General features: G+C 46.1%; 1 protein-coding gene across 1 annotated transcript; it reads right to left on the reverse strand.

Annotated features, from left to right (window-relative positions):
- Positions 1 to 894: 894 nt before the first annotated feature.
- Positions 895 to 9,564, reverse strand: HPF1 (histone PARylation factor 1). The gene is made up of 8 exons (XM_082314787.1): positions 9,486 to 9,564; positions 8,184 to 8,343; positions 6,430 to 6,616; positions 5,828 to 5,926; positions 4,618 to 4,768; positions 3,809 to 3,896; positions 3,025 to 3,197; positions 895 to 1,162 (listed from the first exon to the last, which is right to left on the reverse strand). Exons 1-8 carry the CDS (start codon positions 9,540 to 9,542, stop codon positions 1,031 to 1,033), a joined length of 1,047 nt encoding a protein of 348 aa, XP_082170913.1. The 5' UTR covers positions 9,543 to 9,564; the 3' UTR covers positions 895 to 1,030.
- Between the last annotated feature and the right edge of the window lie 2,321 nt (positions 9,565 to 11,885).

An 11,885-nucleotide genomic window follows, 5' to 3' on the forward strand; every position in this document is an offset into this window, starting at 1 on the left:
TTGCCTGAAAATAAAGCCCTAAGTGTAATAACAAAATAGAACAACAGAGCAATGAACTGGAAAACAATTTGCATCTTGTACAAAATAATTTCTATTTTTAGAAGTCCAGATTAGTGAAAACAGGGTCACTTCACCTGACTAATAAGGTAGCAAATGCAGTGGAATTTCTTATTTATCTTGTAATATTAGTTAGCTGGGTTTTAATCCTAGTTGTTTCCTGTTAATTCAGCCAGATCCAGAAGATCGAGACCAGACGCAGTGCTTTGTTATAATACAAAAGGGCAAGCTGCTGTAACTTAATTTTTTACTTATGTATGTGGTGAGACAGAATTGAGGAAACGGACAATGCCGGTAAAAGTCACCAAGAGCAAAGAAATGGAGTTCGGTAGGTGTAAGTAAGCAAGCAGCTGGGTGCGACTGAGGTACACCAAGTCAGGCCACGACTGAATCGCTCCCCGATACCCACAGCTTCTCCGAGAAACGCAGAACAGTAACGCGCCCCTGCGTTTCCTGACGGCGGGCAGCGCGGCGCCGCTTACTGCTCTGGGTTCAGCTCCAGGCCGAGAACGGAGTAACCCCAACGCCGGGCTGCCGCTCGTCCTCTGCGGAAGCCGGCGCTGCCGGCGCAGGCAGCCAGCGGCGGCAGCAGGGGCGCACGGCCAGCGCCCGCCCGCGGGCGGCCCCGCGCCCCCCGCCGCTGCTCCCCGTCGGGGGCCCCCGCGCCCCCCGGAAGCCGCCGCCGGTTGAGGGCGGGGCTGGCGCAGCCGCGCGCGGGCGGCAGTGACGCGGCCCCGGCCCCTCGCCCAGCCCCACGCGCGCCGACTTCCGCCCGCCCGTTGCCGCAGTACCGGCACGTGACACCCCCCACCCACCCCACCCCCCCCGCTCCCCGGCGCACGCGCAGCCAGCACGCGGAGCCGCCGGAAGCGTTTCCTTCGCCAAGCCTTTACTGAGCGCGGGCAGCCGCGCCGAGCGCGCGCACGCGGCAGCACAAAGCGAAGCCCGGGCCCGGAACGCGCGGCCGCCCGCCTCAGGGCGCGAGCCGGTCCACCTCCTCCTCCCGCCGGCTGGCCAGGTGCGACTGGATGATCTCGGCGAAGAGGCCCCTCTTCAGCAGGCTGTAAGCCAGAGGCAGCAGCTGGCCCACCGTCTTGTGGAAGTACTGCGGGCGAGAGGGAAGACAAGAGCAGCCGCGGGTCACGGCTGTGTTCGTGCAGCGGCAGCAGCCCGCCCTCCGGGCCCTGCCCCATCCAGAGCCCGCTCCTCAGCCACCCCGGGCCGGTAACGGCCACAGCCGGGCCGGGCCGGGCGACCGACCTGCGGCACTGAGAGGGGGAAATCGATTTTTAGCGATGCAAGAGATGATAGCTACTGTTAAGGCATGGAGCCGTCCAGCCTGAAGGCTGGGCTGGAGTCCATCTCCTGTCACACTCCACAGCTCGAGGGGATCACGATAGTACTGAATGTGTAAGTACTACCAAACGTGTACAAGTCGGAGCAGATCTAGTGTTCGTTATCGCTACTGTACATGTAAGCCCATTACACCTCTCCTAGGAAAGGGAAGAGGTTTCAGTCATGTTCCGTGCCTTCGGCTACAGATAAAGCGTCCGTGTTTCTTCTGGCTCTGCAGGCAGGGCTCTAGTCAGAACCAGAAAGCAGCTCTCAACATCTACAGGCAGGCAAAAACACTGGGGCCAAACTGGGGCGTTATTTATGTGGAAAGCCATTGTGCTACACTAGAAAATGAAGTAAGGTTTCTATTTTCAGAAAACAGCTGCCAAATTAGAGCTGTTTCAGATTGCTGCATAAGGTAGGTATCAGGCCGTGTCACAGTGCTGCAAAGACATAATCAGTCACTGCACAAGTTTGCTAGTGGTTAATCTCATGTGCAGAGAAGCACAAAGCGTGGAAGATGGGGGTTTGCCTCCACCTGCTCAGCCAAGCAGAAGTAACTTTCCTTCCAGCCGTAGGAAGGAATTAAGCAGCTGAAGCAGCACAGTCACTGAAGGAAGGGTCCTAAATAAGCAAGGTATCAGAGGAAAGTAACACCACATTCTCGGATGCTGTAGGGAACTGATGAGAGCAGAGCAGGACATCTGAGAAACACATTAGTAATTTAACAGTGTATGACAGAGCAGGGAATTTTCCTTCATTTCAGTGGCTAAATATTTGAACTAGTGTTTAGCACAACTTTTCTGGGCCCACATTTAGTACTGCAAGATTTTGATCTTTCTACGTGATGCTCTGGAGCACCCCTTAGCCAATACTGTTTTTACTAAACGAAGCCATGTGGCATGGGTGTTTCTCTGACCACCCATTCATATTACACTGATGCTGAAGCTTCTTTAAATGTTATTTCCTAGCCATAGATTTGTTACGGACATGACCCTTTTAATCAACGGGCCAGTGGCTAATACAGAACAAAAAGCGTTCAGTAGACTCTTTACGTGTGATTAAGTCAATCAGCTTATTTATGATATTTTGTTAGCACAGAACCAGAGAGATACTAGAAGCGTAGAGATGCAGCCAGCTGGCGGGAGGTGTTTTATGCAGCCACACAGGCAGCGCAGGTCAGCAACTGACTGAGGTTCCTTTTTTTTTTTGCTGGGGTTACTGCAAACATCAGGCTATTTCTTGATCCAGTTGAACGTGCGTGCTTGCGCCCATGCAGGTAGTTGGGGATAGGGGGCTATAGCTGTTCAGTACACCTGGATCGGACGTTCTGCAGTTTTAGGAGTGTAATGGCAACTCCTTGAATTATGCACACTGAATCACAACAGTTAAATGCTTCTGGATTGCAGGACTGTGCTTTCACACGAGCAATTTTAAATTCAACATGGAACGGTGCCCTAAGTGTGACTTTTCAACAGTCCTCACAAATCAAGAATATTCTTTAGACTTGCATCATTCCTAGGGCTAATTATGCGATAGAGTTGGGAATAAATATCTATGACACAGAACAACTCCTGGTCCATGCCTAAAATAATACATAATTTTCTGAAGTATGATTGTCGTAGTACTCACATGTGATCCATAGCAAAACAGGTCCATACCCAGTTCGTATCCCATTCCATAGTCACATTCGTCATTAGCAAACTGAACAAAGGTGAGCATTTCTTGAATGGGTGCAAAGGCCTTCAGTCTCTCATCATCAGTAGGTGCATCAACAATGGCCTTACAGATTTTTTTAAGATTAGCTGTAAGAAACAGAAGCAGAAATATTTAGATGCTTAAATAAAGAAATTTAATATTGCACAGAAGTAGTTTGTGGCAAAAACATACCTGTGTGTCACACTTACGTGAAGACTAAGTGGGCACACCCTGAGCTGCTAGTGAAAAAGCTTCCCCCTTTCCTTTGCTGCTCATTCTTGCCCCGTGCCCATCCATCTCAGTTCCCCACACAGAGACAAGCATTTGTGTGGTGAACTTGCATCAAGGAACTGATTCTGATTAGAACAACACTGGGAGAAGAGGGGAGATAAGAAATAAAACCCACAAATCCCTGAATGTAGATCAGTTCTTTGGATCTACTTCCTGCGTGGCTGTGCCAACAGAAAAGAGAGGGTCTTCTAAACTACTACTTCAGGAATTATTATTTCAGATTTAGCATGTTTCACTGATTCTCATCTGGTTCATTTAAGGAAAATACTTTGAGCTCAAGTGTGATGGTTAAGACTTCTGCCTTTTACTCCCACCACTCATATTCTTCAAGTAGGAAATACGAAAGCAGTTTGTTTTTTGCAGAGTAGCTGTGTGAGTGAAGGTTGTTTACTTAAAGCAGAAGAATATAGTAAACGAAGATATTTACCATTTGTTTCAGGAAGTTCTCTGTATCCAACATCATTTTTGTCTACAGGAACAACTAGGCCTGCTCCATGAAATGCTTTGGTCACCACCTACATAAAAAGAGACAGGAAATTGAATATGGCACTGTAAGTTAATACTGTGACATAAAACCACCCACCTCACTAAACAGCACCTGACTGCTGGTGGTCAAACCTAACATAGTGTCCAGGCTCCAGGACATCCACTTAGTTTTAAAGTATATAGCAGTTACTTCTAAGTACTGAAGTTAAAAATAACTGGAAACTCCAGTTCAGTGAAGTTCTGAAATCTAGGAATCTTTGCAGTCACTTGTGTGTAGCACTGTACTACATTTGTTTAGTCACTCCCTACCATAATTATTTCTGATAGGTCTGTGAAAAACCTCTCTTACTAATCCATATCATCCTTAATGTTCCCGTTTCCAATAGATCCAACCCAACTGTTTACATGCATCTTCACTTTGAAGCAGTTTTCTCCATGCTCCCCATTTGGTTTCATTTTTAGACTATTTCCCTTATTGTTTGTTTGTTTTTTTTTTCTTTAATTGAATGCCAAGCTATGGTTGACAAGAGTGAAGTGTTTTGATTTAATCCTATTATCTGGAACACATTTGTATTAATCTTCCTTCTCCTGAAGTTTTATAGAGAGAGGTGATTAGCTCTTGAAATTCCTAAATGAAGCATCTTTATGACTAGGGGGAAAAATTAAAAAATTATAATAAAAAACCCCAGGGAAGTAAATGAAAAAAGTTTAACAGAACTTAGTTCTCTCCAGTGGATCAGAAAGTCATACTTTCTTATCTCTCTGTTTCATCTTCATGGTTTTTTGTTCCAGAGAATAACCCAGTTCTTTTGCTGTTCTTGTTAGCTTTTCATCTATGTCTTTCAAAATAGCATTTTTCTTTTTATCGGTCACTTCCTTAAGTTTTTTTGACAAAAATAATCTGCAAACAGAAGAAACATGTCTTAAAAGATCTGAACAGAAAACAAACAAGTGAATAGCCTTCTAATCACTAAACCTCCAAATCTTATAATGAAGATTAGCAGTCACGTGTTTGTTTATACACACAGGCTTGGGAATGCAAGCCTCTTAACAACAAGAAAGAAAAAAAGTTTAGCACAGACAGTACTTTGGCATTTCCTATCTGTATTTGCATTACAATATAGTTTATGCCATCTGCAGGTGCTGAAGATTCTCCTGGACTCAGCAGTGGTTCATCTTTCTATCTTAAGAATTCAGTTTGCTGCTTCAGTGCCGTATACACTATTTGTCATCCAAGTCATGCACATAAATACATATTTATGAGTTTCATCATGGTGCTTTCAAAACAAATGGCCTCGTTTAACTCTGCACTACACAAGGGTTCTTTTGCCAAAGCTTTTCTTCAGTATGCTTTCACTTACTGACATGCGCCTGTCCTTAGAGAGCTTTCCATTTTTAACTGACAGGTCATGAAATCTGATGTTTACATTTATGATGCAGGACCATGTAAAGCTTCATGAATCATACCGAATTCCATATCCATAAAAATGTTATCTTGCCCCAGGTCAGAAATGGTACTGCTTGTAGTTATTCATTACATACAAAAATGATGTACTTTTCTGCAGGCAAAACCAAGAGCTAGATGCTACGCATTTAGGACGATATTCAGATTTCCTTCGCCACTGTTTGAGATGCCCTTTCTTTACTTATGAAGTATTTTAACACACCCACTGGGCATCTCCCCCCCCCCCCCTCCATCGGGCCTATCCCTTCCAACATACTTAAAGAATGAGATAATTAACACTTATCTATTTTACTTGTAAGAGGAAAACACTGTCAAGAAGCCTATTAAGGCTTTTGAGGAGTACCATTAAACTTGCTAGCAGGAACAGAAAATAAGTGAGGGTTTCTCGAGAAAGAAAGATACAAAAGTTAGCTGCATTATTCCACATCACATCTCCCAATCAATAGTTTCTCTTCTACTCTACTTTTTAGAAATAGAAGTAAATATGAACCTTACTTGACTGCGGCAAAGACATTATCACCAACTTGTGAAATCACGCAGCCCTTCTTAGCTTCATTTGCACCAACCCACACCGGGAGCTCATCTGGCACATCCCTGTTTATGAAAATGTACACACAAATAGTCAAGCTGTGTCCGTTTCTCCTATTTCAAAGTAAAATTAATTTGCCTCCTCACCATGCTGCCATCTCCTTCAGAAACCTTACAAGAAACACCCCTAGATCTAAAGCTCTAAAATCTTAGAGCACGACTTTGAAAGGCGCTTGTATCAATACATGCGGAGAGAATACACATTCCCTTTATTTCGTAAGGCTTCACTTTTTCATCTAAGTATCATAGCAAAACTTAAAGATTAATAAGTGAGGGTGCTCTGGAGGGCTGGGAGAGGTAGTTTAATAAATACTTAAATCTAGTCTTCAACTCCAATATCTTTGATCTTTTTTAATAAAAGATATCAACCCATATGTTGATATCCTATTACAGAAGAGAAAGATCTTGTTCGGTGATAGTACACAGTTCTCAATTCCTATCTCGTGGAAAAGAGGAGAAAAAGCTACACATAATTATAGTCCAGCAAGAGCATATATTAAATAAAATACCTGAAGTATCCCATGTGATACTGTGTTTTGCTATCGCCAACAAGTATAGTCTGGAATTCTGGAGGATCATAGAAGAATCTCCAATGAAGATTGAAGTCCACATCTGTTGATTTTGCTTTTTTGTGTTTTCCAGCAAGAATATCATATGGTCCGACCAGTGTAAGTCCAACACTTGACACAAGTGCATCTGAAAAGCAAAGCATGAACTTGTTTACTTTCTGGTGGGTGCATAAACCAAGAAGTTCCTCTGTCACTCAGGTACCAGAAGCTTCCTTAAATCCAAACAGTCAAACACTTGTCTACCAGACAAGGAAAGCTGAGTTTTCATTCAAGAGTTAGGTTATTACACTTCTCCTAAGTAGTGGTCAACGGTTCAGTGTCCATCTGGAGATCGGTGGCAAGCGGTGTCCCTCAGGGGTCCCTATTGAGACCAGTACTGTTTAATATCTTCATCAATGACATCGACAGTGGGATTGAGTGCACCCTCAGCAAGTTTGCAGATGACACCAAGCTGAGTGGTCCAGTTGACACGCCTGAGGGACGGGATGCCATCCAGAGGGATCTGGGCAAGCTGGAGAAATGGGCCCATGTGAACCTCCTGAGGTTCAACAAGGCCAAGTGCAAGGTCCTGCACCTGGGGCGGGGCAATCCCTGGTATCAGTACAGGCTGGGGGATGAAGGGATTGAGAGCAGCCCTGCCAAGAAGGACTTGGGGGTACTGATAGGTGAAAAGCTGGACATGAGCTGGCAATGTGCTCTCGCAGCCCAGAAAGCCAACCCTGTCCTGGGCTGCATCAAAAGCAGCGTGGCCAGCAGGTCGAGGGAGGTGATTCTGCCCCTCTACTCTGCTCTGGTGAGACCCCACCTGGAGCACTGCCTCCAGCTCTGGGGTCCTCAGCACAGGAAGGGCATGGACCTGTTGGAGAGGGTCCAGAGGAGGGCCACAAAAATGATCAGAGGGATGGAACACGTCTCTTATGAGGAAAGGCTGAGAGAGCTGGGGTTGTTCAGCCTGGAGAAGAGAAGGCTGCGGGGAGACCTTCTTGTGGCCTTTCAGTACTTAAAGGGGGCTTATAAGAAAGATGGGGACAGACTTTTTAGCAGGGCCTGTTACAACAGAACATGGGGTAATGGTTTTAAACTGAAAGAGGCTAGATTCAGACTAGATATAAGGAAGACATTTTTTACAATGACATTGGTGAAACACTGGAACGGGTTGCCCAGAGAGGTGGTAGATGCCCCATCCTTGGAAACATTCAAGGCCAGGCTGGATGGGGCTCTGAGCAACCTGATCTGGTTGAAGATGTCCCTGCTCACTGCAGGGGGTTTGGACTAGATGACCTTCAAAGGTCCCTTCTAACCCAAACCATTCTATGATTCTAAAAGAAACTGTCATTTCTAGAGTGCCTAGGGATGCCACACTCTGTTATATAATAAATTTGGGGAAGCTGAAACCTGGATCGATATGAGGAAACTTCAGTTCCATACTAAACATTTTAAATACACTTGCAAGAAAAGAAGATTTAGTCCCTTTGTATTACACAATTTAAGTAATTGTATCTCAGAAAGCTTGAAGTGTACCAACATCTTCATGATTATCTCCAGTATTCTTGTTTACACTCACGTAAATATCCTGCATCTTAACTGAAAACTGAAGCAGCATTAGAATGCATCTGACCGCCTCCAGCTTGCCTGCCTCCAGGCTGTTCTTGAGAGTGAAAGTTAGAGAAGGCAAAATATATTTAAAAACCCACCACTTGGTTTCTCAGGATCTAGTTCCTCACAAAACTTCCAAAACTGATAGAAGTCTTCAGGCAGTCTAAGCCGATAGCATGCTTCTGCTTCTTGACGAAGATTATCGGGGACATCTGCCTGATTTGACCTTCTCTTCTTGACATCTCCATTTTTTTCACACTGCAGATAAAAAAAGTTATTTTAGTTGCTTCCTGTCAGTTCTACTAAAGGATTTTACAAAACTTCTGTATTAATGGAGGAATAATGATTAAGACCATTAAGTCATGCTTGTTGCTTAAACCAGCATATATATATTGATTAGAACATCTATTTTGGACAGAATCCCTTAAAAGTGCATTATCTGAGATGTGCTAAACATGTATGAAATAGAAAAGTACTACTTTGATATTAATGGGTCAATATAACCAACAGAAGCACTTTTAGTTAATGAAGCAAAAGACTAAGCAATCCCAAAGTCTAATCTAAGTTCTACATTATTTTTAAATGACCATTTCCAACCACAAACCAGCTTGCATCCAAGAAACTTGTGTGTTTTACAGCTGCTTGGAAGTAGGGATCCTATTTTGTCATGTCTGGTTAAACGACACGAGAAAAATCCTCCATGTCTCTGCTATCTGAAGTACTCTGCTAATGAACATCCGAAATGGTGCAGTTTACAGCATAGCATTTTAAAAGTAGCTTAAAATTTACGTTGTTTTAAAAACTGATGTAACACGAACTGAAACAGGCTAAGAAACGATCCATGCAAGCACGCGCACCAGTAAAGCAGTAACCTCAGCCACCTCATTCCCACATAAGGCTCCAAGAATCGGTATGTATCATTACCCCCCTCTTTTAAAGAATAATAATAAAAAAGCAAGGTTTCTTTTCTCTTGTTAGGAGAGTACAACGAGGCAGACGTTTCACCTCTTAGGAGGGCCGCCATCAGGTACTTAACTGCACCAGGAGCACTGGTTTCTAGCAGCAGGCAGCCTGGGCGGCTGCTGTTTACAGCACACCTGAAAGGCGGCGGTCCCCCGGGAGCGGCTCCCGCGTCGGAGAGCGAGGGGCCCGGGGGCTTTCCTCGAAGCCACGGCGCAAACCAGAACGAGGGGCCCGGCGGCAGGGGCCCGGCGCTACGGCAAGGCATCCGCGCCCACTCCGGCCTACGGCCCCACCACCGCCGCCCTCAGAGTTCGCCACCCCCGCCCCGCCCCGCCCCGGGGGTGCCCCAGGCCGCGGCTGCCGGTCCCCGCCGCCCCCCGCTGGCGGGCTCGCGCCCCTCAGGCACGGCGGCCCCCCCCGCGCGCGCTAACGGCCACCTGCTCGCCGGCCGGGCCCGCCGCCCCGCGCGGCCTCCGCTTCCCGCCACCTGTCATGCTCGCGCCGGCCGCATCGCGCCCGCCCTCCCCGCCGCTGCCGAGGCCGCGCAGCTGCGCCTGCGCAGCCGGCGGCGCGCGCCTGGCCGGCCCCGCCCACCGGCGCTTGGCGGGCGGGGCGGGAGCAGCGGCCGCCGCCCGTGAGGAGGCCGGCGGGAGGGCGCCGGGCCCGGGCCCCCGTCCGAGGAGGCGGCGGCGGGGGGCGCGCAGCGCCTTCCCTTCCCACGTAGGCACCTTACCGCAAGGTGAATGAGCGGTTTTGCAGGGGCCGTACGCAGTTCTGCATCTACGCGCCGGCTCCGAGCCAGCCTCTTCGTTAGTCGGCTGGCAAGAGAGGGAGGATTAGAGGGGGCGGGAAGAGGGGGCAGAGCGGTAGCCCGTGGGCTGTGCCAGCCCCGGGCTCAGCGCCTCTGAGGGGGGAACGAGGTGGGAAGAGGACGGAGGCAGCTGACCCCCGATGGCGGACACGTCTGTGGCTGGAGCTGGGTGCCAGAGATCAAGGCGGGAGGCTCCCAGCCATGTTTCCTCAGTGGTAGGCTAGCTCACCTCAGGGCTGCCTGTGTACACTTCCGAGGCTTTTTTTTTTTTTTTTTTTTTGCCTTAATTACCCCATCCGTGCAAATTCCTGTAATACAAGTTAGGGTAGTATATTGGGATGAGATAGAGGGGGGAAAAAAAAAAAAAAAAAAAAAAAAGATTACCTGAATCAAATATAATCTTCCCCTTAGGAGCTAAAACCAGAGAGAGGAAGTGATACTAGTTTTCAGGACACAGAAAAAGGAAAAAAAGCCAATCCCTTAAGCCTCTGCTTTAGCATTTGACAGCTGCCACGAATATAAAAGTGTCAGCACATAATTTCCCTTCCAATGAAAGAATCAAGGCAGCAATGTGTAGCATGCAGCAAGTGGGACACATTCCTCAGTTTAGAAAAAGCACATAATCGTATTATGCAACATCCACTCATTTAAGTATATTGCTGAAATGCTTTGCATAGAAAAAGAGGCCTAGAAAACCAACAGCACAGAAGGAGGCGGTGGGAAGCTGGTTATATATAAGCCTTCGCTTTTTTGTTTCAATAAGTCAGATTGCAGTGGTTTTATTTAAAGAAGCATAATGTAGTTTAGCTACAGGAATTCTTTCTGGTGTGCAGCGTGTGTTCAGCGCAGATGCATACATGGCATAAATCCAGCAGGGTTTATCTTGCAATCCATTAAAGTTGTAAATACTTGCTGTGGTATAGATTATTAGCTTAGGTCTAGGAATAAGCTGCAGTGCATTTCAACCACATATGACATTGACAGTTATGCAACTAACACAAAAGCTTGATAATTTTAAGTCTGTCTACAGCATTCGCTATTAAGAGTTACACGCAATGTCACAGGAAACTTGATCCTGACTGATGATGTTATTTCCTGTATGCAAAAACAGCTAGGCACTTCATAGAAACCATGGGTTGATATCATATAGGTACAGGACAATCAGTGACAGTGTCTCCTCCTTCAGCTGGAAAAAATTGTTGTTTAAATCAGCCTACATATTAAATTGTTTGCTTATAAAATCCTGCACACATAAGGAATGAATATTAAATTTCAAATCCAAACCTTGTTTAAGGGATGAAGTATGTTTCATAACCTGAGGTTAAGCAGAAATGAGGTACAAAAGCTCACTAACAAAACCACAAACCTGAAAAGTGTGAAGAGTACTCCCCTGAGGTTTCTTTGGGAAATGCTTTCTAATATTAGTCTCACTCCGTAATTTGTAGTATACCAAACCTTAACCACAGTGGAGGCTAGACAAAATGGCACCCAAAGGAAGGACATTTTCCTCAGTAACTTGGCAGAAAGAGTTCTAGGTGACTTAGAATAAAGGCATACCTCTCCCGCCCCCATCAAGAGTATCCATTTTATACCCTAGCTTAGCTTACCCAAATTCCAACCTCATGCAGCAAATTGGTTCAGTGACACCAAAGGCACCAATATTTCCCATTTCAGTATTAAGACTAACAAATGCTAAGTTCTGTCATGCATTACTATTTCAGGATAAGCTTTTTCCCTGTTGCAAGGTGTGGCTAATTAAGGAATTAACCTCACCTCCAAACCTATAGTTTTGCAGATGCTTATCGTGCCCTCCTGTTCTCAGTTTCTACTGAAAGAAACCCTTCACATAACCATTTTCAGTTCCACAATTACAGTTTTACTAAGGTGAGTGCAAAAGTGACATGGGAAGGATAGCCCAAGCATGCTTCATGACTTAGCCCGGAGTCTCAAGTGTGTATTCCTGCCACATTAGTCTCCTGCTACAAAACAAGTAAATGAAATGAAGTCAGCATGAAAGTTTCCACCT

Source organism: Platalea leucorodia (genome assembly GCF_965183815.1).
Source record: "Platalea leucorodia genome assembly, chromosome: 6".
NCBI classification, from domain to species: Eukaryota; Metazoa; Chordata; class Aves; order Pelecaniformes; family Threskiornithidae; genus Platalea; species Platalea leucorodia.

Bases quoted from the DNA above. Each gene is read 5' to 3' on its own strand.
- HPF1 (XM_082314787.1), bottom strand. From the start codon at position 9,542: ATGACAGGTGGCGGGAAGCGGAGGCCGCGCGGGGCGGCGGGCCCGGCC. The intron at 4,769-5,827 runs GTAAGGTTCATA...TTCTGTTTGCAG, and splicing joins AATGTCTTTGCCGCAGTCAA to ATTATTTTTGTCAAAAAAAC. The intron at 1,163-3,024 runs GTGAGTACTACG...TCTCGCCCGCAG, and splicing joins TGTTTTGCTATGGATCACAT to TACTTCCACAAGACGGTGGG.